The 27669-nt window shown below is 48.8% G+C and overlaps 1 protein-coding gene across 2 annotated transcripts; it reads left to right on the top strand.

The window, feature by feature from the left end:
- Positions 1-1901: 1901 nt before the first annotated feature.
- LOC148757464 (A disintegrin and metalloproteinase with thrombospondin motifs 2-like) lies at positions 1902-20028 on the top strand. Of its 2 annotated transcripts, XR_016021962.1 has the most exons (6): positions 1902-2623; positions 3483-3999; positions 4347-4729; positions 16712-16921; positions 17904-18528; positions 18992-20021. XR_016021962.1 is itself a non-coding variant. In XM_088799976.1 (5 exons), the coding sequence occupies exons 2-3, from the start codon at positions 3858-3860 to the stop codon at positions 4595-4597; spliced, it is 393 nt and encodes a 130-aa protein (XP_088656102.1). In that variant the 5' UTR covers positions 1907-2623; positions 3483-3857; the 3' UTR covers positions 4598-4729; positions 16712-18528; positions 18992-20028. The 2 variants fall into 2 exon arrangements, 1 of the variants encoding a protein (XP_088656102.1); XM_088799976.1 differs by having other exon boundaries at positions 1907-2623; positions 16712-18528; positions 18992-20028.
- The last annotated feature ends 7641 nt before the right edge of the window (positions 20029-27669 follow it).

The following is a 27669-nucleotide window of genomic DNA, read 5'->3' as shown; positions in this document are numbered from 1 at the left end:
TTCACCTGGAGGAGGAGGAGGTCCAGAGGGAAAGGCAGGCAGCAGTGTGGGGGAGGCAGCATTTTTCAAGAAGAAGGGGAGAGATCTGAGCCATGGAGTTTTGAAAAAATAGGAAGTGTCCCTTTCTTTCTTGAGCTGAAGACAGGGGATCGGGAAGATGGGACAAGCCCACAAAGCCCCTATGGGGAGGATTCGACCATCAGTTTCCATGCAGGTGTGCCTGACTCAATCACTTGGCCTTGTTGGGTGTCTTTGTGGGGACTACAGGGTGGGCTGGTCAAGGGCGGTGATATGCCTCCCATTCATGTTGGGGGAGGGGTCTCTACCTGGGTAGAGCCCCAGGTGTCTGGGAGTAGTGTGGGCAGAAACAGCTGCCAGGGGTGACTTAGGAGTGTCAGGGAGACAAACCCACCTGACAAAAAATATCCTAGAGCTGGTATTCCAAAGAGTGCAAGACAATTTTCTTAGGTGGACCCCTCAGAAAATGTCATGACTCGCAGAGCAAGAGTCATTCCTTCTCAGTTCTCCTTTCATCCTTCTCGTTGCCTGGAAGGGAAGGACCCTGCTTCTGTGAGCCGTCTCACCTTGTTCCAACACTTGCTACTCAGCGTCAGCCTCAGTGCCTTTTGCAGGCAGTAGGATGTAGAATTTGATAAAAACTTTTGTTTTCATTTTATTGATTTTTGGCAGTTATCTGATTTATGGAGAGATGTTGGCTTCTCCTTTATGGTAGTGATTTAAAATATCCTTTAAAATTTTAAGTACAGGATGAAGTAGTGTATAAAGAAATAACGATGGTGGTGGGAGGAGGACTGAGGTAATAGCCATAAGCCTGGTAGGGAAGTGAGTGAGGTAGTGGAACGTGACACTCCATGTCATATAAGCTGCTAGTTGGGTGTCAATCATCTTTTCAGGAGGATGAAAGCACAGCAATCACAAGAGGAATGAGTGGAAGCATGTCATGATTCCAAGATAGCACCTTGTTGGACCCCACTCTGGGCTGCCTGACTATCTCAGACTTCAGGAGTCAACCCTGGTCATTTCTTAGGGGAAGTCCTCCAGGGTGTTCTGGAGTCATCTGTCTTCCCATACACTGATCACCATCTACCTTTATCTGGAACTAGCTGTCTCATCAAAGGTCACAGAATAGATGCCTGCCAGGGCTGGGAGAAGGGGACCTACAGCAAGCTACAGAGCCCACAGCAGAAACATAGGCCCAATGTGGCCACACATTCCAATTTCTCAACAAAAGTCAGAAATCTAAATTCTTACATGAAATTTCACCATTTTTAGTGTTCCCCTTACCTGGTGCAGGATCCTGTCTCTGCAGCCTCAGGTGACATGGAGGGAAGCTTCTAGGTGGAGATAGCCATCAAGCTGCAGTGCCCTCACACTCTGGCCCCTAAAATGAGGGGACCCAGGAGAGGAAATCACCTGCTACAGTGGGTTGTGCTAGTCACGTGTTTCCCATAAGACCAGGCCCTCCTGGTGGGCAGGGAGGGGCCTGAGTCATCTGGCCCCTCCCTGCCCACCAGGGCTCACAGGTCTGGAGCAGAGTGAACGACAAGATCCAAAGAGACAGGTGTCCATCCTCTAGGGAAGTAGGGCAGAGTCTGGGACACAAAGCAGAGATATTCCAACAGACACACCCATGGGGAGGAGGGTCACTGTGTTGAGGGCAGCAGGCCTGGCTGGGCAGTGACTCCAGGCTCAGGACCTTGCTAGAGAAGAGAGATCCCAGCTGGGGCTCTCACTGCACACCTGCTCCAGGATGGAGAAGTATGCCTGGAATGCTGAGTTGGAAAAGCTGGGGAGAGTGTACAAAGGCTATTTCAGGAATGGCCTGGGGAGAGCAAAGTCCAGGAGGTTAGATGCCCACGTGGGATCCAGGCCAGGTGAGGGCTGCAACCAGCTCCCTCCAGGAGGGAGGGCCAGGTCTGGATAGAAGAGGTTGTGGTCCCAAGCTGCAATAGAGGGGGATAGGGACTTCAGGCAGAGAGAAGGACTGAGAGAACGTTGTCTCTCTCTGATCTTTGGCGTAGCCCCTGCAGTGCGTGCACCTGCCTATAAAGACGGTTCTGGCCTCCCTCTCAGCCCTGTGCCCCTTCCTGCCCCAGGGCGCAGAGAGAGGGCAAGGCGGCCCCCTTGCAATGCCGGGCTGACTGGTGGAACTCGGGCGCCCCAGACGGAGTCTCCCGGTGGGTATGCACTGGCTCTCCCCGTGCAGGCCGCTGCGCTTCTGCCACCGCTTCCTGGTTTCTCTGCTCCTCTGCGAGCCTGGAACATCGGCGGCGGCTGCGCGGAGAAGCACCGGGTCACTGCAGGCTGAGGCGCCCCTGTTCCTGCCCTCCCCGCGCTCGCTCGTTTCCTCTCCCGCTTCCCTTCCACGCTCCCTGCCTCCCCTCTGCACCTTGCCTCCTCCGCCCCACACCCTGCTGTCCTGCGGCTGCGGGCGGCTCCTGCTGCCCCCAGTAGTGAGTCGGGCGGCGCGCGGGGAACTTTCGTGCCGGCTGCGAGTGCGGGACCCTGACTGCAATCGGGCTGCAAGGGATCCGCTGGCTGAAGCCGATTGCCGCCTGCTCTGCGCGGTGATGCTGCCGCTGCTGCTGACCCCGCGGCACAGGTAGGTGAGGAGGGACCCTTCCCCTCCCACGCCCCCGTCAGCCGGGCCCCGCCCCACGCGCCCCGCCGCCCCACGCGCCCCGCCGCCCCACGCGCCCCGCCGCCCCACGCGCCCCGCCGCCCCACGCGCCCCGCCGCCCCACGCGCCCCGCCGCCCCACGCGCCCCGCCGCCCCACGCGCCCCGCCGCCCCACCCCAGGTAGCTTCCAGCCGGACTTGACAAACTTCGCGCGCACTGGCCTAGGCCGCGTTGGCTAAGTTTGGGGCCCGGGCGGTCGCGGGACCGGGGAAGTCTCGGGGTCCCCGCGGCTCCCAGGACGCGGATCATTAAGGCGAAGGGCTGGGAGGGTCCCGCGGCGGACGTCCCAGCGCCAGCTCCAACGGGTCCGGGAGAGCCAGGGTGAGGCGTCGCCCGCGGTGGCGTCCGGAGACGCTGAGACGGTGCCCAGCGCACAGCCTGGGGCCCTGGGGATTGGTTAGGGTGCGCAGAAAGGGATCCCCAAAGTCCCGAGGGGCCCTACTCCACCCCTTCAGGGACCGAGAACTGACAGCGGCCTCACCGGAGCTGGAAACGGAGGAGAGTTCCTCCCGTGCCAGGGGCTACGGAGTCTTCACTGCCCAAGGGCCACTGAAGGGTAGAAGCGCAGGTGTAAGGGGCTGTATAAAGCATGTAGAATATATAATATATGTGGATTGAGGTTAGCAAAACAAGTTGGTTACCACTAGGGACAGGACTATGGCCGCAAGTGTGAGACTGATAAAAGTGAAAGTAAACATGTGTATATTTTTGTGTGAAACGGAGCATAACAAAATTGAGTGATAAACATGTTCACCAAAACAACTTCTGGTTTTCACCTCAGAGGCAAACAAGTCCAAGGAAGAGGATAAAAGCAGAACTCCAGAGCAAGGCCATGAGTAGTCTGACAGGGCGCTATGGCTAAGACCCTCTGCGAGGTGCAAGCCACCTACTCCTAGACTCTTCGAAGTTCTTCCTTGCAAGGCCAGCTCGCCTCAGACCCCACGTCGGCCCAGTCGCCTCTCTCAGACTGGGGCCTTCACCACCTCGATTGACTCTGGGACTTGGTTCATTATTAAATACTATTCTGTATAACCTTCCCTGTACCAGAGCATTGGCCTCTGGAAGGACATTGGTTCCCAAATAAAGCTGTGTTACTCAATCTGTCTGAACCTGTGTGCCCAGACTTTGTTCCCCACTCGCGTCATGAATACCACGCATGTACATAGGGCCCTGCCCAGGGGTAAATGTCCTCTTGACTTTCAGGAAGAGACTGAAATGTAGCGACTACTCTTTCAGTCGCTCACAACAGGGGCCAAACAGGAAAGGCTTCAGAGCAGCCCCATCTCCTGCCCAGGAAGGTAGGTTCACCCCAGGGGGTACGCTCTGACGTGGCTGTCCCCTGGGAAACTGTGAAGAGCCCGCGGAGCCCCACCCCTAAATCGGGCAAGGTTGCAGAGCACTTTGCTGGCGTCCCAGAGCCGGATGCCCAGGGCGGCGGGGCTCCGTAGTGGTGGCTGTGTTAACGCACCTCCCGGGTATGGAGATGGCCAGGGAAGTATCGCCTAGTTGTTGGCGGTTGCCTGGCGGAATGCCCTTCACTTTGCAGTGGGGGCAAGGTTGGGGGATGCGGGACTCAGCGGGGTGGGGCCTCTAGGAGTTGGGGGCTCCTAGGTTTCTGTGGCTCTAATATCCCTTCTCCTTGCAGGTGAGCCCCTGGAGCACAGAGCAGAGCTCACCCTGGCGGTGTCAGTGCGCACTGACGCCCAGGGCCTCTTGGTGTCCCACGTCGTGTTGGCGGCGACAGCCAGAGAGAGAGTTTGGGCCCTCAGAGTCGCCCTGGTCCAGACCTCAGGTTTCCTGGGAGGCAGCGAGGAGGACCCTGGCGGCAGCTTCTTCTACAATGTCACGGTCTTCGGGGGAGACCTGCACCTGCGGCTGCGCCCAATGCCCGCCTAGTGGCTCCAGGGGCCATGGTGCAGTGGCAGAGAGAGTCCTTTGTGGAGCCCTGCTTGGGATCTGCCTCTGATTCCGAGACTTGGCCATCCTGACCCAAAACTCCTCTGTGGCGTTCAGCAACTGCAGAGGCTGGTGAGTAACCACTTCTCCTGCTCCTTTCTGTCCCTGTCCATTGCCTGGGCCTCAGAAGCCAGTTACCTGGTGTCCCCTTTTAACTGGAGGGCAAGAGCCTGCCTGCACTAAGATATTCTCTACTTAGGGAAAACTGGACATCTATTCAAGGGGCTGGCTGGAAGGCAAGCCATTCTGACTGGCGGGAGAAGGGTGATTTATGGAGTGGGAGAGCCAGGGGCTCCCAAGTGCTGATCAAGTAGCCAGCCCATGTGTGTCTCCTTTAGGCCTGTAGGCACAGGTCTTGTCTTGCATCCAAGTGTGTGTGTATACCTCTGGGAATGTGTGAACATGTGTTTTGGAATGTCGCTGTGTACTGGTGTCTGGATACCTGTGCACCTGTGAACACGTGAATGTGCCATTGTGAGTCTTGTGCATGTGTGTATCTATAAGTTCCTGCTAATTCGACCCTGTGCATTTTAGTACGTGTATGGGGGGCACGTGTGCTGGCAGTCAGTCTTCTTGTTTCTGTGTGTGCGGGTAGTATCAGACCAGGGGACAGGCCGTGATGCTGAAATACCCAGTTATTTTTCTGCCACCTAATTGAGCGGGAGCCATGGTTTTTATGCTGTGACTTTTAACGCAAGTGTTACCGGGTTGTGATGATTTCCTTGGCTCTTCTCTTCTCAAGGGAAAGAGTTCAGTCAAGAGACAGTGTTTTGTGCATGCACAGTGTAGTAAGGAGTTTATTCACAAAGGCAGATACACTCTCAGATGTGGAGGGGACCAATCCCAAGAGGGGGAAAAGCCTCTCCTTACATTGTATGAAGGCTTTTATTTGTTTGGGTAGAATTGCCTGCCCCTCTCCCTTCTCTTTATCTCTTTCTCTCCTGCCGTGGTGTCCAGCCTTCACTTTTGCTTCTCAAGGTAGTTTCTGTCAATTTTCTTTTTATGATTTGTTTGAGAAGGTCACTAAAATGGTCCTGAAAAACAGGATGTATTCTCTGATAAGTGGGATGTCTTCCTTCCTTCTTTGGCTTCTAACAACACATCCCTTTGACTCAGGGGCATGTGTGAGCTTGGAATACTGGTGGGCCAATGAGGCATTGGTGTCCTAAGTGAGGGCAGCTGCAAGGGGTCTTGACCCAAGTAGGAGCTGTAGCAAGGGGCTTTCTATCCAGGGCTAGGTCTCTCCTTCTCCTGCTCATTTCTATCTACCCATCCTATCATTCCCCTCTCAAGAGTTTGAGACCCTGAACTCTTAGGAAAGGGGACAATGTGTCTCTTCTGTATCTACTTCCTGCTGAAAGGAAGCGATGTCATACTCAGGGTCCAATCCTCTTGCTCTCTGTCAGGAGGAAAGAGGTGTTGTCCCTGTACTTTCAGTGGGTAGGAGGTGAAAGCGGTGCGACATTGTTACGAGGAGACTGGTTAAATCTGAGTCTTCTGTTTCTGGAGGGACAGGTTGGAATTTCTGGAGGACCATCATTTTTAAGTGGAACTGTTGTAATCTGGAGGACATAAATTTGACAGGTAGATTAAAAAGACATGGGCCGAATAGCAGTAGAAGCAATATACAAACTAAAGGCCATAGTAAGGTAGAAACCAAGTCATGGAAGGTAGAATGTCTTTTACCGCCTGCCCGATAGAGTTAGTCTTTGGACATTCCTTTGCAAAATTATGAAGCTATTCAGCCTGATTATATATATATATATATATATATATATATATATATATATATATATATCTTTTAAATATCTTCTTCTACTTGACTGGTGGCATTTACACAAGTGCAGCAAGTCTTACTAATTACTGCACATACTCCCCCTTGTCCAGCTAATAAGTAATCAAGGGCTAGTCAGTAGTCAAAGACAACATTTGTAAATGAATCGAAGCACCCCTGGAGATTCTGGAGGCAGCTCCCATGCCTTGAGCTAGGGCAGCTAGGACTTTGTTAGGGTGGTTAAAGTAGCCTCACGATAGGCAGATCCTCCCCAAGGGGCTGCTAGACCAACGGCAGCCCCAGTACCAACTAAATGAGTCCTACGGCCTGTTTGGCTTGGGGATGAGTGACGTTATGAACCGTGATTGATATGCCCCAAAGGCCTAAAAACCCTAAGGCACGTCCTTCAAACTGAGACTTGTCAATACATGTGTAGCCAGGGCGATAGGAGAGTGGTGGTAGACCCCACCTGGCAACTTTCTGTTGGGTAGTTCATTTTGAGGAGGACCACAGAGAAATAAATACCCTGGAGAGGGGTACAAGCTCGATGTGGAAGGAGGACTTAAACCATGTGGTCAGACCTGAGCCCCAAGGAGAAGCTCTGTTGTATTGGGGAGAGGAAAGGTCTCCCCTTAGCCCAGCAACCCTGGGCCTTGTTGGTACCCATCCTGCTCTTGGAGGTCGGTGGCGAAGTTTCCAAGATGTTGTTGCCTGTCTGTCGTGAGCTCTGTGACTAGCTGGACACCAGATGGTAGTATTTGGAGTACCCTTTTTAGAAATGTCAAAGGTAATGGGCTAATAGGGGGACTGGACAGACAAGAGGTAGCCTCCCTCTCGATATGTACAGAAGTGACAAGGGCTAGATGTGGATGTACAGTTGAGGGTTCTGACCCTAGTTGTATCAAACCGATTAACTAGTGGGGTGCGGTGAGTGCAGCCCAGACGTGTAGCTGAGAAGTCTAACCTGACAACAAAGGGAGTACTGTGGAAGAACTCTTTATGGACCCCAGACAGAAAGGTAAGGCTGAGATTAAAAAGGGCAGGCTGAAACTGGGGAGAGGAGGGATGTTTCCAGGCTGCGTGTGGCATGTCCAACAGTCAGAGAGTCCATTTCCCTTTGCAATTATGTTGGGAAAGTTTGCAAGGGTGTTAGTCTTGTCGACTGGACAAAATAATTTGCCAGGCAGTCCTCCAAAAGGAGGGTTTATTTGGGAAAAGGTAAAAGCAAAACCACCGCAGCAATGTGAGAACGCACACCTTCGGCCGGCGCCCACTTACAGTGTTCTACCACTCTCCCAAGATGGTCCCTATATATGAGTATATTCCCCCTGAAGGAAGTTAGAACCATAAAGTTTAACAGGAAGTCAGGACTAGAGAGTAACAGGAAGCCCAGCTCCATCCATAGACCTCCCAGCTCCCGGGTCAGTTTACTTAAAGTGCCAGTTCACTTTTATCATTCCCTCCTTTTGATCAAGATCTTTTCTCTAAAAGCATCATTGATCAACAGTCAGGTCTTCAGGTCTCAGGTTTTACAGTCTTTAGCCTTTTGTCCTTCAGTGTCAGGAAGGACCTTCTCTGGGTGTCATCTCTTACATCAAGAGGAGAGTGCATGGACTGGGAACAGCTAGTGTCCAGGGTTGATGGGCATCAGGAGCAGAGCTTAAAAACAATAAGATTTAAAGGTAGAATTAGAACATAACAACCTAATTTATATGGTAGGTGTAAACCAGAAGTTTAAGCTTATAGCTAATGAGACAAAGATTATTATTGTCTTAAATAGATCAAAGTTCTTGATGATAGATTCAACAACCAGAAAGACTTCGTAACCCATTTCCTTAGCGGTTACCTGCTTTAAATTTTGACAGCTTTAGGTTCAGGTCACCAGACTGTGTGCAGTTCCAGTCAGGGTTTGGTGCCTTCTTTAGGTGTGACACATGTATCCAAGAGTCTACTTCCTGCAGTTTAGCAGCACAGAGGTTAGTCAACAGTACCTGGTAAGGGCCCTTCCAGTGTGACTGGAGGGAATCCTTTTTGAGGTGTCTTTTCCAGTAAAAAAAAACTCCAGGTTGTAGAGTATGAATTTTCAGTTTTTCATTTCCCTGGAGTGCACTGTGAAACGATTGTTCTACTAAAGCATGATTATTGTTGATAAAAGCAATTAAGCCTTTACAATATTGAAGTATGTCTCCTTTCACCAACTGTGGATCAAGAGAGGCAGGGGCCAAATGCATAGGGCATCCTGTAATTATCTCAAAAGGTGAAAGCTTATGAGTCACAAAAGGTGTAGATCTGAGATTTAAAAGGACTAATGGCAATGCTTTTGGCCAAGGTATTTGAAGAGTTTCTACCAAAATTTTGCCAATTGAGTCTTAATAATGCCATTAGTGCATTCAACCAATCCTGAAGATTGAGGATGGTGAGCACAGTGAAAATGTTACAGAGCTGACCAAACAGCACAGACTGGTTTTAGCACCAGACCAGTGAAATGGGTTCCTCGATCACTGTGGAATTCAAGAGGAGTTCCCCAAGTAGGAATAATCTTTTCTAACAGTACTTTAACTACTGCAGACACATTAGCTTGTCTGCAAGGGAAAGCTTCAGCCCACTGAGAAAATATACGTATCATGACTAAAACATACTTGTATCCATGAGATGGGGGAAGCTGTATGAAGTCCATTTGCCAGACAGCAAATTGTCCATTTGGCAATTTAAAATGTCCAGGGGCAGTGCGAACAGGCTTCCCTGAGTTGTACTTTGGATAGGTGAGACACCTAAGGTAGGCACTTTTTTCAGCCTTATTAATATCTGTCCACCAATATTGGTGCATGAATGCTACCATTTTGTCAGTAGACCAATGATTCAACACATGTAAAGTGGTTAGGACTGGGTATTTTAGCATTTCTCATAGAACTGGGTTGTTATTTGGTCCAAACCAGAGTTTATTTCCTTATTAAACCAGCAATTGTTGGATTTCCAGTCATGTTTTTCTTCTTCAGAAGCTGATTGTTGGGCTTCTCTAGCCAGTAACATAAGAAGCTTCTCTTTGGACCATGACAGAAGTCTGACTGCTGCTGATGCCTTTAAGGGCAGCATTCTTAGCAGAAATCTCGGCAAGGTGATTTCCCTTAGTTTTCAGGGAATCTAGTTTAGAATGTCCTGGAATCTTAATAATGGCTAAGGCAGAACTATAGCATCTAATAATTCCCATAAATATGAACCATTCTTAATCTTATCTCCATTGGAGGTAAGGAAACCATGTTTCCATTGCATCCCAAAGTTGTGAGCTACTCCAAAAGCATACCTACTGTCAGTATAAATGTTCACAGTTTTGCCCTTTGCTAAAATGCAAGCTCGAGTGAGGGCATATAATTCAGCCTGCTGTGCTGAAGTGGCCAGAGGCAAAGGTGCTGCCTCGATGACTTCAGAAGGGGCTGTAACAGCATAATAAGCGCAGTACTTATCATTGTTGTTTTTAAGTAAATTGACCATCTGTAAACCAGGAAAGATCAGCTTTATCTAGAGGAGTTTTCAGCAAATCGTCATGAGAAGTCAGAAGGTGATCTGTTAATGGCAGGCAGTCATGAGGGGCTTCCTCAGTCTCAGAAGAAAGAAAAGTAGCTGAAAGGGTTATATGGGAAGCGGTTAACAAAAGGATTTCATAGGAAGTTAGACGACTGACTGAAAGATGCTAGGTGTGATGAGAATTTAGGAGAGCTTCTACTGCATGAGACACAAAGATAGTTAGAGGGGATCCCACAATAATCTTCTCTGTGGCCTTAACCAGGAGGGCAGTGGCAGCAACAGCTCTGAGGCAAGAAGGGTATCCCCGAGCCACAGGGTCCAGTTGCTGACTATAGTTTCCTAGGGGTTTATGTTGATCCCCATGTTTCTAAGTGAGCATGCCAAGGGCATTTCCTTGCTTTTCATGCACAGAAATGAAAAATGGAATCTGATAGTTAGGATGCCCAAGAGAAGGTGGGTTTATTAAACTCTCCTTCAAGGCCTTGAAGGCCACGTCATCCTGTTCTTCCCACGAAATTGGGTCAGGACTGTCACTCTTTAATAGGACATATAGAGGTTTTGTCATAAGAGAGAGATTTGGGATCCAATTCTGTTAATTGCTGATTAGCCCAAGAAAACCTCGCAATTGGTGCTTAGTCTTGGGCCTCGGGAAATTTAGGATGCAATGGAGCCTATCTGGTTCCAGGTGTAGACCCTGTTCTGATATCAGATGTCTGAAATATCGAACCTGAGTTTAAGCAAATTGTAATTTTTCTTTAGCGACCTTATGTCCCTTTAAGGCCAAAAGTGTTGACAGATGGATGCTATCATCCTGTGAAGAAACCTGAGGAGAGCAAAGAAGTAAATCATCCACATACGTATTGTAACAAGATGGAACCTTTAGGGAAAACACATCATCCAAATCAGTCTTCAGAATCTGTGTGAAATAAGAAGGGCTGTAAGTGAAACCCTGAGGCATTACCATCCAGATAAATTGTTTTCCTTCCCAAGTGAAAGCAAAAAGGTATTGGCTAGCTTCCTCAACTGGGATGCCAAAGAATGCACTGCATAAGTCAATTACTGTAAAGAATTTACTTGCAGTTGGGATGGATGCTGGGCAGCGTATGAGGGTCAGGAACAACAGAGTGTCAAGGGATGACAATATGGTTTATTGCTCAGAGGTCCTGGACATACCTCCACCCTCGTCCCTTTGGCTTTCTCACAGGTAGAATAGGAGTGTTACAAGGACTAGTGCAAGGAATAATAAGACCCTGAGTTATGTCATCTTCTATTATGGGCTTTATACCTTCGAAGGCCTCCTTACTTATAGGACATTGATTAATTCTAGGCAGAGGCTTTGAAGGATCAATTTGAACCTTGATAGGAGGTACACTGTGAATTCTGCCAATATCAGTTGAAGATTTTGCCCATACGGAAGATGGCAGTTGGTTGAATAGGGACCGTTGATCAGTGCTCTCAGATTCAGTTACTGTACCATCAGAGACAGCACAAGTGGAAAATGCTGAAATGTCGGGGCCGGCCCGGTGGCTCAGGTGGTTAGAGCTCCATGCTCCTAACTCCGAAGGTTGCCAGTTAGATTCCCACATGGCCCAGTGGGCTCTCAACCACAAGGTTGCCAGTTCAACTCCTCGAGTCCCGCAAGGGATGGTGGGCTCCACCCCCTGCAACTAAGATTGAACACGGCACCTTGAGTTGAGCTGCCTCCCGGATGGCCCAGTTGGTTGGAGTGTGTCCTCTCAACCACAAGGTTCCCGGTTCGACTCCCACAAGGGATGGTGGGCTGCGCCCCCTGCAACTAGAAAACGGCAACTGGACCTGGAGAGAGCTGCGCCCTCCACAACTAAGACTGAAAGGAAAACAAGTTGAAGCTGAACGGGCATCCTCCACAGCTAAGATTGAAAGGACAGCAACTTGACTTGGAAAAAAGGCCTGGAAGTACACACTGTTCCCCAATAAAGTCCTGTTCCCATTCCCCAATAAAATCTTTAAAAAAAAAAAAAAAAGAAAAAGAAAAATGCTGAAACGTCACGTAATTTACCTGATTGGTCATTCTGATGGTTACCATCAAACTCTAACATTATTTCTCTCTTTTTTCTTTAATTAAAGTTTATTGGGATGACAATTGTTAGTAAAGGCACATAGATTTCAGGTGAACAATTCTGTACTACATCATCTATAAATCACATTGTGTGTTCATCACCGAGAGTCAGTTCTCCTTCCATCACCATATATTTGATCCCCTTTACCCTCATCTACCATCCCCTTTCCCCCATTACCCTCTGGTAACCACTAAACTATTGTCTGTGTCTATGAGTTTCTGTTTCTCATTTGTTTGTCTTGTTCTTTTGTTGTTTTTGGTTTATATACCACATATCAGTGAAATCACACAGTTCTCTGCTTTTTATGTCTGACTTATTTCGCTCAGCATTACACTCTCAAGATCCATCCATGTTGTCACAAATGTTCCTATATCATCTTTTCTTACTGCCGAATAGTATTCCATTGTGTATATATACCACAACTTCTTTATCCATTCATCTGTCAAAGGACATTTTGGTTGTTTCCATGTCTTGGCCACTGTAAACAATGCTGCAATGAACATTGGAGCACATGTGTCTTTATGTATAAATGTTTTCAGATTTTTTGGGTAGATACCCAGGAGAGGGATTGCTGGGTCATATGGCAATTCTATTCGTAATTTTTGAGGAACCTCCACATTGTCTTCCATAGCGGCTGCACCAGTCTGCATTCCCACCAACAGTGTATGAGGGTTCCTTTTTCTCCACAGCCTCTCCAACACTTGTTACTATTTGTCTTGTTGATGATAGCCATTCTGACTGGGGTGAGGTGATATCTCATTGTGGTTTTTATTTGCAGTTCTCTGATGATTAGTGATGTTGAGCATTTTTTCATATGTCTATTTGCCATTTGTATGTCCTCTTTGGAGAAATGTCTCTTCAGGTCCTCTGCCCATTTTTCAATTGGGTTGTTTGTTTTTTTGTTGTTGAGTTTCATGAGTTCCTTGTATATTTTGGATATTAGCCCCTTATCGGAGGCACTGTTTGCAAAAATCTTCTCCCATTCAGTTGGTTGCCTCTTTATTTTGTCGATGGTTTCTTTTGCTGTGCAGAAGCTTTTAAGTTTCATATAGTCCCATTCGTTTATTTTAGCTTTTACTTCCATTGCCTTTAGAGTCAAATTCATAAAATGCTCTTTGAACCCAAGGTCCATAAGTTTAGTACCCATGTTTTCTTCTATGCAGTTTATTGTGTCAGGTCTTATGCTTAAGTCTTTGATCCATTTTGAATTAATTTTGGTACATGGTGACAGATAGCAGTCCAGTTTCATTCTTTTGCACATGGTTATCCAATTCTCCCAGCACCATTTATTGAAGAGGCTGTCTTTCCTCCATTGTATGTTTTTAGCTTCTTTGTCAAGAATTATCTGTCCATATTTATGTGGTTTTATTTCTGGGTTCTCAATTCTATTCCATTGGTCTATGTGTCTGTTTTTCTGCCAATACCATGCTGTTTTGATTATTGTTGCCCTGTAGTATAAGCTAAAGTCAGGAAGTGTGATACCTCCATTATTGTTCTTTTTTCTTAAGATTTCTTTGGCTATTCAGGGTCTTTTGTGGTTCCAAACAAATCTGATGATTTTTTGTCCTTTTTGTTTTTAAAAGATGAATGGATAAAGAAGTTGTGGTATATATACACAATAGAATACTATTCGGTGGTAAGAAAAGATGATATAGGAACATTTTTGACAACATGGATGGATCTTGAGAGTGTAATACTGAGCGAAATAAGTCAGACAGAAAAAGCAGAGAACCATGTGATCTCACTGATATGTGGTATATAAACCAAAAACAACAGAAGAACAAGACAAACAAATGAGAAACAGAAACTCATAGACACAGACAATAGTTTATCGGTTACCAGAGGGTAAGGGGGGTGGGGGGTGGGAGATGAGGGTAAGGGGGATCAAATATATGGTGATGGAAGGAGAACTGACTCTGGGTGGTGAACACACAATGGGATTTATAGATGATGTAATACAGAATTGTACACCTGAAATCTATGTAATTTTACTAACAATTGTCACCCCAATAAATTTAAAAAATAAATTAAAAAAAGAAAATATTATCAATGACTATAAGCTGACAATTTGGAAAAATGAAATGAAATGAAAAAATTCCTATAGGCTGAATTGTCCTATGATTATTCAAAAAAATAAAGCAATTAGTTTAAAACATACACATACACACACAGAATTCTACAAAAGTTTCAAAGAAGAAATCATCTCAATTTAACACAAAATCTTTCAGACAAGGGAAAAAGAAGGAGTCACTCCCAACTCATTCTACCTAACCAGCATAACCCTGAAATCAAAAGCACACAAAAATATTAAAAGTTACATATTTATCTCACTTATGAAAATAGTTGCAAAAATCCTCAGTAAAATAATAGCAAATTGGATATAATGATACAGGGAAAAATAATATAGCACACCCATAGTGGGGTTATCTTAGACATTCACGGATGGCTTGACAATAGAAAATCCATAATAACCCACAGATTAAAAGAGAAACAACAAGAAAATCATCCCAATCGAAGACTCAACACCCATTCATGATTTAAACTCTTAGTAAATTAGGAGAAAAGACAATTCTTTAACCTGATAAAGAATATCCATATTTAAAACAACAACAAAAAATCAAGGATGAAAACACACCAACCAAAAAAACCTAGGCAAACATCACCCTAGTCGTGGAAATACTGGAAGCACTGCGTTTAAAATCAGGGACAAGACTGAATGGCCACTGGACTGGAGGTCCTGGCCAGAACAAGCAGCCTCAGAAATAGCAATCTGAGACTCAAGGATTAGAAAAAAAGCAAAGGAAACCATCATTATTTGCAAATGGTATGATCATTTGTGTAGAAAACCCAACAGTCTGCAGGCAAATTAACGGAAATAATAATACAGTACAGCAAAATTTCTGGAAATGTGATGAACCTACCAACAATAACCGTTTTTCTCTACACTGACAGCAAACAAATTGAGAACACAATTTCAGCAAAGCAACATTTCCAAGAGTGTCACAGACACTCAAGTACCCAGGAATAATTCCAACAAACGAAGTATGTGTTCTCTACAGGGAGAACCATACAACTGCATAAAGGGGTACTTAGAGAGGAAATATATTAACAGAGAAATATGCCAGATTTGAAAGCCAGATTTGGTATCATAAAGATGTCAATTCTGCCCAGATTGATCTACAGATTTCATCTGATTCCACCGGCCCTGACAGACCAATACCCCCTCCTCTTGCATCTGAGCTGTGTTTTACTTTGGGCGACAAAATGCAACAGAGATGCCAGTTCCAACCAGAGGGCTCAGGACGCCTGGCAGGTCTCCGCCTCTGCCATCATCCTGAGAATACTCCCAGACTTGCCTGCTTGAGGATGAGAGTTAAGTGGAGCCAAGCAGAGTAGCCCTGATGGTCCCAAGGGAGACCCGCCAATCCCTGGATGTGTGAGTGAGTGAGGACCATGACCCCCAGAGCTGCCCACCCTGCGTGAAGCAGTAATAAACCACGTGCTTGTAAGCCACCCAGCTTTTGTGGTTGGCTGTTACACAGCATTTCTGGGGCAACAGGCTGTGGTGTTACGCTATCAAAAAGAACGAAATCAAAACAAGCCTTTGCATGGATGGGGGCAGGGCGATTGTGATTAATCCAACTCTATGCCCCTGAAGTCCAACAACAATAAAAAGGGAATGTGTTGGCCCATAAGCACTGTTTTCACAGCTTTTCCTTGTGCTGTGTACAGGAATGTCTGGACTCCTACACCCAGCTGTGTGCAGAAGACACAGGACATAAAAGACAGAATTGAAGTCAGGCAATAAAGTCAAGACAGTTAAAGCCACTGAATGGCTGCCAAATATGCTTGTCGTTGGCTAGATGCTGAGAACAACACCCGTGGCCTCTAAGAGTTCATACGTCTTAGAATAATCTACATATTTAGATGAGCAGGGATTGTCCTTCTAATTCCGAGTCTTCTAACTTCCTATGTGATTTCTGGAAGCAACATCTTTTTATCAAAGACTAAATTAAAAAGAAAAAAGAAAACAGAAAGGCTTTTTGGTTAGTGCCTTGTTGCAAAGCACTGACAAGAATTAGAAGTCCAAGGGGAAAGTTCCAAAGTTCAAAGTGCTTCCACCCTCAGGTTTTTACACAGGTAACGTGAAGCTTCAGTTTAAAACCAAGTTGGCGACAACACCATTTCCTTATCTTTTTGATACACATAACGTGTTCCAGTAACAGTTGGCTGCTGTTTGATCTAGTTAGGTGACTGCCACTATTTTTGCCCTTACCCAAGCTCCACAACATTTTCTTCTGGGCTTTCCCAAACATTATTTCTGAATAATTATGATTTGGCCTCAATATGAACTACCATAGGGACAATCCCCATGTTCAGAAAATCTGTGCTCTAAAATTCCATCCATTTCTCAAACACAGGAAGCCTCGCAGGGAGGTACAGGAGACTGGCTGGGCAGGCCAATGCAGCTGCACGTGTCCCCTCGGTAGCCTCTCCACATTCAGGCTAGTCGCGGGTAGGAGAGGCGCCGCCCTTCCCCCATCCCCTCCCCTCCCCCCGCCACCCCTCACCTTCCCTCCTCCGACGGCCCCCCCGGCGATGCTGCCTCACTTCCAGGTGCCCAGCCCCCAAATACAATCGGCATCTTCTCCACTTCAGGGGGACGTCCCCGGCTGCTGCGCGACTCTCGAGGGAAGCCACAGTGGACACCTATTGGCTCGCGGCATCACAGGAGGGCGGCGCGGGCCGTGGACACCTCGATTGTCTGGCGGCGCCAGCGTCTGGAGGCCCCGATTGGCTAGAGGCTCAGAGGAGGCCGGTTAGCTGACCCGGCCGCAGCGGCCAGTGGGCACGCCCACATCTCTGAAGGTGGGACTTTGGGAAAGGGGGAGCACGCGCCACACGTTGAGGCCCAGGCGGGACCAGGTCCGGCCCCAGTCTCCCAGCAAAACTCCCGTGGCTCACCGCATCCCGAGGGGAGCTATTCCAGGCTGATGGGCTGGGGTCCCGAGGGTCCCAGTCGGTCAGCCTGGAGAGGACGGGGTCTGGAGTGCTGTGTCCACCGCTCTGGGCGCCTGCGACCAGGACAAGCCCCCATGGGGAGGGTCCTCCAGGATACAGAAGGAAGACCTGATTCCTTCACTGCAACTGGAATATGCTTGGGGCGGGAACCCCGAGGATCTCACAGGCTCATAGGAGACTGTGTGCTATCACTGTTCTCCATCGATGACCCACTGCGCTGAGTCCAGTAAATGCTTTCTACCCCGAGGTCCCTGGGACGGGGTGGCCTGGGAGCCAGGGGCAGGCTACTAGACGGCTTCTCAGGGATCAGGGGCCGGAACACCCATGCCGGAACCTCCGGGGGGAAACTGGGCACTCCAGGACAGTGGACATAAACCGGGGACATCGAACATCCGAGGTTCCTCTCATCTCTCCTGGAGCCAGCTCCACTGCTTTGAAGATCCCAAAGGTGTATTTTTTTTGGTCTGGTTTTCTTCCACCTGCGGCTGCAGTGCTGAGGATGACCAACAGGGGGCGGGCCGTGCCCACTGTGCTCAATGGAGCGCTGGAGAGGGAAGGGGACACCCAGGGGTCATTCTGGGCGTGCCCCTGCCTCCAACTCAACTTGCACCTTTTATTATTAGACTCCAGTTCCACTATGTGAGCTGCTCAGAGGCGGGAGGGGGTTCCGAGAGATTGACTCATTCAGCTACTGTGAAAACAATTACTTTTGCTGGGATATCAGAAAATTCTTTAAATACTGCTTTTACTTCACATTATGGCCGTAAGTATTTTTGCAGTCTGATACTATTCGTATTGTTTGACCCGTTCCTCTTCTGTCCCACCCCAGTGTAAAAGTAATCGTCCCTGGACCTGGATGGGGACCGTGAACACAGGCACGCCAGAGAAGCTGCTAGAATATGTAGTATCTGCCCCCCAGAGCAGACTCCGTGTCCCCATCTTCTCATCTATCCACTGAAACTTCTCCAGCACTGTGGGGACAGAGCCCCAGAAAGTAGTTTACAGGCTCTCGGCCTCACGTGGAAAGGTGCTGGCTCGGCTGTGGCTGATTGGCCGTGGGCTGTAGCTGGTTAGCCGATTGGCCGCTGGTATAACTGCTGTGGCTACGAAGGATTGCCGAGGAGCCGAGCAGAGCAGAGGAGAGCCCAGGAGAGCGGAAGAGAGGAGAGGAACAGAGTCGAGAGAGTGGAGGGGAGTCGTCGGTCGGTCGGTTGGCGGAAAGGCGGACGGCAGGTCGCGCGTTCGGTGAACCCAGCCTCCAGTGAGACCGTGGTGGTATGGCTCCCCTACCTATGGCTCTGTGGGTGTTCCTTTTTGGCCTCACCATATCCTGCGTTCTTGTGTGGGGAGCGGGAGCAGAGACCCCACAGGCCGCCTCGCCTGAAAAATGGCGCAGCAAGCAGGGGCTCCCGCACGACAAGCACCCAACAGGTCACACGCCTGCTGCGGAAAAGGTGGGTGCCTCTCCCCTGTACAGCACAGTGCTTACTCTGCCACCTCCTAGCTGTACATGTTGAGAATGTCACCTCACCTCTGAGCCTGTTTGCTTGTGTGAAAACTGGGGAGCTATGGGGATCAAACGGCCTTGTAGGGATCTTGTCAGGATTAAATGAGATAAGCCATGGAGAGTGCTGACCCCGTGCCTGGTCCCGTGGAAAGGGCTGCCAAGGGCTGTGGTTGTTCCTACTTATGATTTTCTCTCTCCCATGAAGGAGCTTCCTGCCTCAAGCCTCACTAATTCTGTGGCTTTGGGAAGAGCTGTTTTCCATCTGTAAAGGCTTCATGTTCTATTGGAGGGGGAGGCGGGGGACAGTCCCCTATCCTGGGTGTAGCCAGAGCAGGAAACCCGGAGGGCTGACTGAGGAACCTGAAGTTCATTCAGTCAAGAAGATAATATTAAGTGCCTATTGTGTGCAGGCCCTTTTCTAGGCACTTGGTGTAGCTCACTGAATGGAGCAGACTGAAGTCCCTACTGCCCCAGGCTTCCATTCCAGCCGGGGACTTGGCCAGTCCCATGAGACAACACAGCAGGGAGGGCACAGGACATTCAAGGCGATGCCCTCCTCACCTCGTCTGGATATGGATTGAATCCTTTGCCCTCATTGTCAGGGTGACAGACTCCAGGAACAACTAAGAGTGAGTGGGCTTTGGGATAAGAGAGAGTGCTCCTGTCTCTGTGGTTGCGGATTTCTGGGGGTTGAGGCTGGGGACCAGTATCTGGAGGATGCGGCTTTGTCGCCCTGAAGCAGTTTGTGGCTTACACGCAGCTCAGCATGCCCGGCCCACACCTGGATCACTGTGCCCACTTCTTTTGACCCAGCTGGCTGACCAGGAATCCGCAGAGACAGAACCCTAGAGTGAACATATGGGGAGGGGTCAGTGCTGGGGCTACTCAGGGAGGAACTGCCAGAGACTAGAGCAGGGTCGGGAGCCACTGTCCTCATACCACCCGTCAGGTGGACTCAGCCTGGGAAGATGTTCTTTTGTGGAAAGCTCTGGGATGTGTTCCGTGTTTGGCCCCTGGGGAAGAAGGCCTGTGGGTGATGTCCCCAATGGCCTTGTCCCCAGCACTGGCTCCTGCGCCATCTCAAAAGCCAGATCCAGCTGCATGGCTACAGAAGCAAAGCCGCTCTAGAGCTGGAGGCATTTGTGTCATTAGATCTGATGCCACCTCCGGGGACATAGCCAGAGCCACAGCCACGTGCACACCACTTCTAGCAGCAACTGTGGCACTAGAGCTGGCTTCTGCTGGGCTGGAAGGAGCGCTAGAGCCGGGTGAGGCACCTGTGGAGCTGGGGCTGCACCTGGCGCCTCCCTCAGCACCCTCTCCTAAGCTCCACCCAGCACCAGAGCTGGCCTTCTCTCCACTGCTGGTAGCATGTTTTGGTTTTCATTTTTCTCTTATATTTTTTTTAATTTTTGATAAATATTTTATGTGTTAAAATTTAGATTCAATAAAATGTAACCTTTTAATCATTTTAAATTGTGCAATTCAGGGGTATTAAGTACTTCTATAAGTATTTCTATATAAATTTCGAAATTAGGTCACCATTTCCACAGAGATACCTGTTGAAGCATTTTATGGGGACTGTATTGAATCTATAAATCAAATTGGAGAGAACTGATATTTTAACACTACACTAGGGGAAAAGGTACCATATTTTAAAAAGGAAGAAATGATAAGCTCGGAGCAAATATTTGCTACTCATATATCCGGCTAAGGCCTAACACCCCCTATAAATAAAGAGATCCTAGAAACCTAGAAATGAGAAAAAGAGCCCAATGTCACAGAGCCTGCAGCAGCCCCTCTCCCGATGTCCCCAAAAGAGACTGGCTCCCACTCTTGAGACAGACCTTTTCATGAGTGTATTTACGCAGTGGCCAGTGTGGATGCAGCCCAGCCCTGACCCCAAGGAGTCAGGAAGCAAGAGGCTTTCTATAGCTGTCGCCCAAGACCCTGCTTGTTGCCCCTTCCTGCCAGGGAGACTGCCGCTTCACTGCCCAACTTTGGGACAGGCTTGACACTCTGCAATCGGGGAGCTGGCACTTGGAAGTTCTGCCCTGCTACACATGACGAGCCACAAAGGAGCCGTGAGCCGTCCCAGGGCATTTACCTAGTCACCTGAGGGACAGGCCGACTGCCCGACCAGGCAGCAGGGAGCTGGATGGGTGCCATGTGTGACGGAAATGCAGAATGAGCCCAGCCCCTCGCATGGCTGAGGGCACTTTTCTTATTGAAAAGTTAGGCACCTCGGCTAGCTCTCCTGAACAGCCAGACTTAACGAGGGTCTGGATTCTTCACGCAGAGTTGTCATAGGAAGACTCAGTGGGAAGGTAGCTTTAAACTGCCCGTCAAGTAGCGGTCTCCAGCACTTGGCCGAGAGTCTATGTGTTCCGCCAGCTCCTCTGGGACTGGGCTTTACACACTTTTCAGTGAAAGCTGTATGTGTTTAGGGTACACACGAGGGTGGATGCACACACATGAGAGGAGAAGGCAGTCCCGCTAAGCGACACATCACCTCCTCACACGCTGACACCATTTTCTGTGATGAGAACACCTGACATTCACTCTGAGGCACTTCCCAGGACACAGCAGAGCTGTTCACTGCAGTCAGGACGCTGCATATCAGCTGCGAGGCTTCTGGGCCCACAAGACTGCAACGTTGTAGCCTTCATGCAACAAGGCCTCAGCCCGCCCCCAGCCACCATCTCTCTGCCTCTATGAATTCGAGTGTTTTAAGATGACACACGTAAGTGACACCATGCAGCATCTGCCCTTCTCTGTCTGACTTACGCCATGGAGCCCAGCAGCACCGCTGGGTCCGTCCACCTTGCAGTGAATAGCAGGATTTCCTTCCTCTTTATGGCCGAACATTCCATGGGACACGAGGCTGCCCCGGCCCCGTCCAAAGGTCACTTTGTCCTGTTTTAACACCCAAAGGCACCAGGTGTCAGACGTGCCAGGCGGCCCCCTGCCTGCATTTTAAAGGGGCTCCATCTGCTGCTTTTCACACGAGGAGCATCAGCACGCCTGGCTTGGAGCCCCGAGGAGCCCGGGGCCCAGACCTGCCCCTCAGGGGCTGCAGCACACACTGCGGGAGCTGGGCCGGCTCTGCACTTGTGACCTCAGATACACGCGCGTGCACGTGGGTCACACAGGCACGAAAAGTCACCGGCACACTTTAATGTGGGCTATCTAAGGCCAAGGCCCTCACTATCGGAACCCTGGGAAACTGCCTGTTTCAGACCCCAGCAGGGATGACCCCGGGCTCCCCTCCTCACTGCCCCCAGAAGACAGGGTCCAAGCAGGCCTCAGGCTCTCCATTAGGGACCATGGGGGTCGGCGGGGACAGAGGGGCAAGGAAGGCACCGCTTGCTGTGCTGCAGCTCTGTCACCTCACTGGGACAGACACACAGTGTCCGTCTGCCCTGTCCTGACCAGCTCGCAAGCCCTGCCCCTGCACAGCAGGTCCTCCCCTCACTGTGCCAGGGAGACAAGCAGGCACAGTGTCCCCAGCTGCCCGAGGAGACTGGGAAGCCAAGACTGCCCCCTTGTGGACAGCTGAGGGCTTACGTGTCCCAGCCGGGTCACTTTTGCAGAACAGGTACCTTTCTGGAGGCGCTCAAAACACAACTCACTGCCACAAACTATGTTGTTGCTTTGCCAAAACCCAGTAGGCAGCTCTCACCAGCAGCTCTTATGGAGAGAAAACCCTACTTCACCACTTCACACCCCTCCAGAGAAGGGAGGGAGGAACAATATTTTAAAAAGGAGAAAATGCCTGGAAAGCCCCTGTGGCCTTTCCCAGAGTGTACGTGACTCTCCAAATGTCTGGCTTCTCCCAGCAGCATGGTCTGGGGGCAGGTACCTGGCTTGACCCCCAGTAGCATCTCAGGGCCTGGCCGGTCCTGGCCAGGCTCCCTGGGCCGGCCGGTGTCTGGGCTAGGAAGACCAGGAACCATGGGAATGGCACCTGGCACTGATCCTCACAGAAGAGCCATGCTTCAGCTTCACTGGGCTTCTTCGTGCAGCTGTGTACCAGGCCTGGCTCACCCTATCTGTCCCCATGCTTCACATGTCACACAGAGGCTTGTGGGCTGTGGCCCAAGGCTGAACTCCAGAGTCGGGCCGTCCTGGAGAAGCCAAGGGTCCGGCTGATGCTCTCCGTGGTCTTGGGCAGGCCTCAGTTTCCCCACATTTATGTTAAGGGGTGATGCTCATTTTCAATTGCCCTAAAAACAGATATGGACTCAAGGGTTTTTGTGCAGTAATCATTCGAGAGATGATCCCAGGAAGCAGGAGGGAGAGAGCAGGGAAGTGAGACAGGAAGCAAGGAAAGTGAGGTCGCGAAGTGTCCCCGAGGCTGCTATGAGGCAGAGGCATCCATCCCTGGGGAGTGGGGCTTCCCCCCCCAGCAGAGATCATCCAGGGCTCGCCCAATTGTTTGTGCATCTAGCAGGCATTTACCCAGTGCCGAGCTGTGCATGGTCTCACCAAGGACAGACAAAGCAACTGAGAGATGTCCCGTTCTGAGTCCTAGCCAGGGCCTAATTCTGACTTCCAGAACTTTCCTCTGGGATTGAACACGTGGTGTCCGGTGGATCTCGACATCTTTCAGGTGAGTGGACACGTAGCTGCAGAGCTGGGTGACCTCCAGCAGAGCCACACGGCTGCTGTGCACTGCTGAGCTCACTTGTTTGTCTCCTGGTTGTCTATGAGCACCTACTCTAAGCCAGACACTGTTCTAGGCCCTGGGGACACAGTGGCCCGAGGACAAACCCCAGCCCTCAGGAGCTTGCACTCCAGTCGAGACAGACAGTACACCCATAAGCAAATGAGCAAAGACCTGAAGAGACCAAAGAACACACACAGATGGTAGTAAGCACACGAGAAGGTGCCCCACGGCACGTCACCAGGGAGATGCAAACTGAAACGACGATACCTCCACACGCCTCCCAGCCCGGCCACACCCCAGCACACTGACGTCACCAAGTGCTGGCAGGACGTGTGGCAGCAGGGACTCTCAGTCACTGCTGGTGGAGACACAAATGGCACAGCCACTTTGGGTGACAGTGTGGCGGTTTCTTCCAAAACTGAAACACTCTTATCATACGACCCAGCAGTCAGGCTCAATCATAATTTGCCCAAAGGAGCTGAAAACACATGTTCACACAAAACCCGCACATGGATGTTTACAGCAGCTTTTTTTGTAACTGCCAAAACTTGGACACTACTGAGATGTTTTCAATGGGTGATGGATAAGCAAACTGGTCCAGCTAGACGATGGAATATTATAAGTGATAAAGAGAAATTCAGTGAAAAGACACAGAGGAAACTTAAATGCATATTATTAAGTGAAAGAAGCCCATTTGAGAAGGCTACATACTGTGTGAATCCAAGTACGTGACGTTCTGGAAAAGGCAAAACTGAGTGGACAGTACAAGATCTGGGGTTGTAGGGTGGGAGGGGGAGGGGTGAACGCAGGAGAACAGAACATTTTTAGTGTCGTGAAAACTTTCCACCGAAGTATTGTATACTGACAGGAAAGTGCTCAGTGGATTTTTATTCTCATGTCAGTAAACGTCATCACATAACCATGTTTGGGTGCTGACACGTGGCTTGCAAAGGTTACAGGGTGTTCCATTATTTCTGTGGTCAGTGCCATGCTGCTGGATACTCAGTCTGTAAAGCTATTCCAAATAACAGTAACATTCCTAAAAACACACTCAGGAGTGTTCAGGAGGAAGATGCCATCTTAGTAGATATCAAATTCCTTCTCCTGATTTTGTTTCTCTTTTCTAAACAGAGTGTCAGTTGTTGGGCTGTTCTCATTCTGAAAGTACACACATTCCAGTTGTGAAAGAGAGCCCTCCTGCCTGCCTTTCAGGGAATGTGTAATTATGGAGGCATCTGGCTCCAGCAAACAGGCATTCTCCTCCCTCTGACTCAGACACAAGATCTTCCAGGCCCAGAGAGGACCTGCCCCTCATGGGCACTGACCTCGGGAGATTAAATGTCACCTGGTGCCTAGGGTTGTGGCATCCCTGAAGTCAAACATTTTGGCTAACACGAGTTAGACACATCCAGGCGCTCAGGTATGTGCGCATGACCAGGTGACATCCGTGCAACTCAGCCAGACAGCCAGGAAGCCTAAGGAGCCAGACCACGTCCAGACCACCAGAGTGTGGGCACAGCTTTGCACACTGGTGCACCCACCAGGCACGGGTTCATTGCTACCTGTTCTCTTCTGCACTCTGTTCTGAAAAGTTCTGCCGCAGGATGGCTGGGACACAGAAAACGGACATGCAGCCCACAGCCCCCGTGGGACCAGGGACTTCCCGGGTCTCTTGTCCATGTGCTTGGCAGCCACGACTCAGCTGGTGCCCTTGTCACCCTCCCAGGAGTGAGGCACAGGCAGTCCTTGAAATCTACACACCAGCTCCTCAGTTTGCGAGGGGGTGACACTGGCAACCAGGCCTTCTAACACGGTCCTATCTGACCTAACGGTGTCTCCTCATGGGCAACATTTGTTCATAGTGGAAACAGGGCATGATGTTGGCTAATTCAGCCTCATCAGCGTTCATAAGATCAAATTAGATCTGATCATATGACATGAGATGACATCAAATCAAATTAGGCATCTTTGAAAATCTGAGTTGACATTGAAGGCTGCCCCCACAAATAAATTTTCAGAAAATGAGCCATAGCTACAGAGCAGCTACTCAAAGCCTGATGGCTTATAGCCGAGACCCTCTTGTAAACCCCCCTCCCATGGCTCATGTCACATCTCTTGCCACGTGGTGATCGACCCCGAGCTGGCCTCACATCCATGACCTGCGGGTGTTTTCAGCACACACAGATGGGCCCCTGGCATGGAGCTGGAATGAAAAGCTCGGCATCTGAACCCAGACATGATCTCTAAGGGGATCCCGCCTGCAGAGCACAGCGCCTTAGGTGTGTGTCACAGGAGTGGGAGCTGTCCGCGGTACTGAAGCAGCCCCAGGCGTCCCCCTACCCTACCTCCTCCTGCCACAAAGGGCTGGACAGTCCAATACAGGCACACCTCGTTTTGCTGAGCTGCACAGACATCATGTCTTTACAAACTGAAGGTTTGTGGCACTCCTGTGCCAGGTTTACAACAGGCTCAGGTGACGATTCACATTTTTTAGCAATAAAGTATTCTTTAATTAAGGTTGTGCGTTTTTTGACATACTGCTATCACACACTTAATAGACTACAGTATAGTATAAATATAACTTAATGCACTGGGAAACCAAAAAATTCATGTGACTCGCTTTATTCAGTGTATTGCAGTGGTCTGGAGCCAAACTGCAATATCTCTGAGGCATCACAACGCAATAATCCTTCACACACACTAGAAAGGCTATAATAAAAAATAAATAAATAAAAATAACAAACCTCGGCAACAATGTAGAGAAACCGGAACGCTTAAACATCACTTGTGGAAATGTCAAATGATGCAGCCTATCTATATAACAGTTCAGCATTTCTTCAAAAAGGAAAAAAAAATTACCACATGGCTCAACAACTACTCCTAGATACATATTCCAAGGAACTGAAAATAGGTATTCAAACGGAAACTTGTACACAAATATTCATAGCAGCATCTTCACAATAGCCCAAAGGTAGAAACAATTCAAATGTGCATCAATGAAAGGAGAAAGACAATGTGATAAATCCATAAACTGCAATATTATTTGGCTAGATAAAGGAATACATTAAATGGTACAGCCACTGTGGAAAATGGTAGGGCAGTTCCTCAAAACTTACAGATAGAATTAATGTATAATCCAGCAATTCCACTTCAGGGTATATGCCCAAAAGATTTGAAATTAGGGACGCAAACAGATTATGTGTACACCCGTATTCGTAGTGGATTCACACTAGCTGAAAGGTGGAAGCCACCCAAGTGTTTACAGATGAATGAATGGACAATATGTGGTATATACGAGGGGACTAGTATTCAGCCTTAATATCTAAGGAAATTCTGGTGTGGGTTACCACATGGCTGAATGTGGAAGTCATTATGCTAAGTGAGAAAAGACAGCTACAGATGGACAAACATTATTTGATTCCTCTTATATAAGCTATGTACCAAAATCTAATTCAGAGACAGAAGGTAGAATGTGGTTGCCAGGGGTTGTGGGGAAATGGGAATGTGGAGTTTATGGATACAGTTTTAATTGAGGAAAATGAAATTCTGAAGGCGGATGGTGTTGGTGGTGTTTGTACAACAACATAAATGCAGTTAATGCCATAGAAACATGCACTTCAAATGGTTTAAATGGTAAATGTTGTGCTGCATATAATTAATCACAATAAAAAATAAGTGAAGTACTGGTACCTGTGAGAACACGGATGGACATTGAAAACATCTTAAGTGAAAGAAGCTGGGCATGAAAGGCATCCAAGATAGGATTCATTTCTGAAGTTTAAATACAAATTTATGAAAATCAGGGAAAGCCTCAGTAATGGTTCCAGAACAATAGAGTCACATCAGAATGGAAAGAGACATTTTCACACAGTTGGGACGGGTGGTGAAAGTCGAAGTGGGGCCATGGATTGGATTGTAATGTGGAAGCCATAATCATTTCCACACTTGTGGGTCATGTGGTGAGTCCCGGGGAAAGCACACCTGTTTTGGATGAAACTCACTGGAGAACTGTGTGTGAAATGTCGGAAAGCGATGACAGCTGCAGAATCTGAGTGCAGAGAAAGAGTATCCATAGTGCTATTGAAAGTTTTCCAGAGTTTTGAAATTACTGGAAAGTAAACTACTTGAAACAACCATTTCAGGACCACACCAGAGAAACAAAACGCATCCAAGCTCATTACAGACGCTGAGACCTACACAGACCTAGTTCACCCAAGGGGGTGAAGCTAATCGCCCTTGTTAACTAGAGGCAACGAGGGAGAATATATTAGTAGCCACTGTGCCTTGGGTACGTGACCTGGGACGTGGAAGACACAGCGGGCTTTTTAATTTCGGTTTTCCACATCACTCAACCCCAAAAGTCTATAGCGACCAAAGCAGGATGGTATTGGCATAAAACCAAACACACAGATAATAGAA

Source organism: Rhinolophus sinicus, chromosome 8, assembly GCF_057876585.1.
Source record: "Rhinolophus sinicus isolate RSI-liver-muscle chromosome 8, RSI-T2T, whole genome shotgun sequence".
NCBI classification, from domain to species: domain Eukaryota; kingdom Metazoa; phylum Chordata; class Mammalia; order Chiroptera; family Rhinolophidae; genus Rhinolophus; species Rhinolophus sinicus.
The sequence above is the reverse complement of the archived record's forward strand: the minus strand, read 5'-3'. Positions and strand labels throughout refer to the sequence as shown.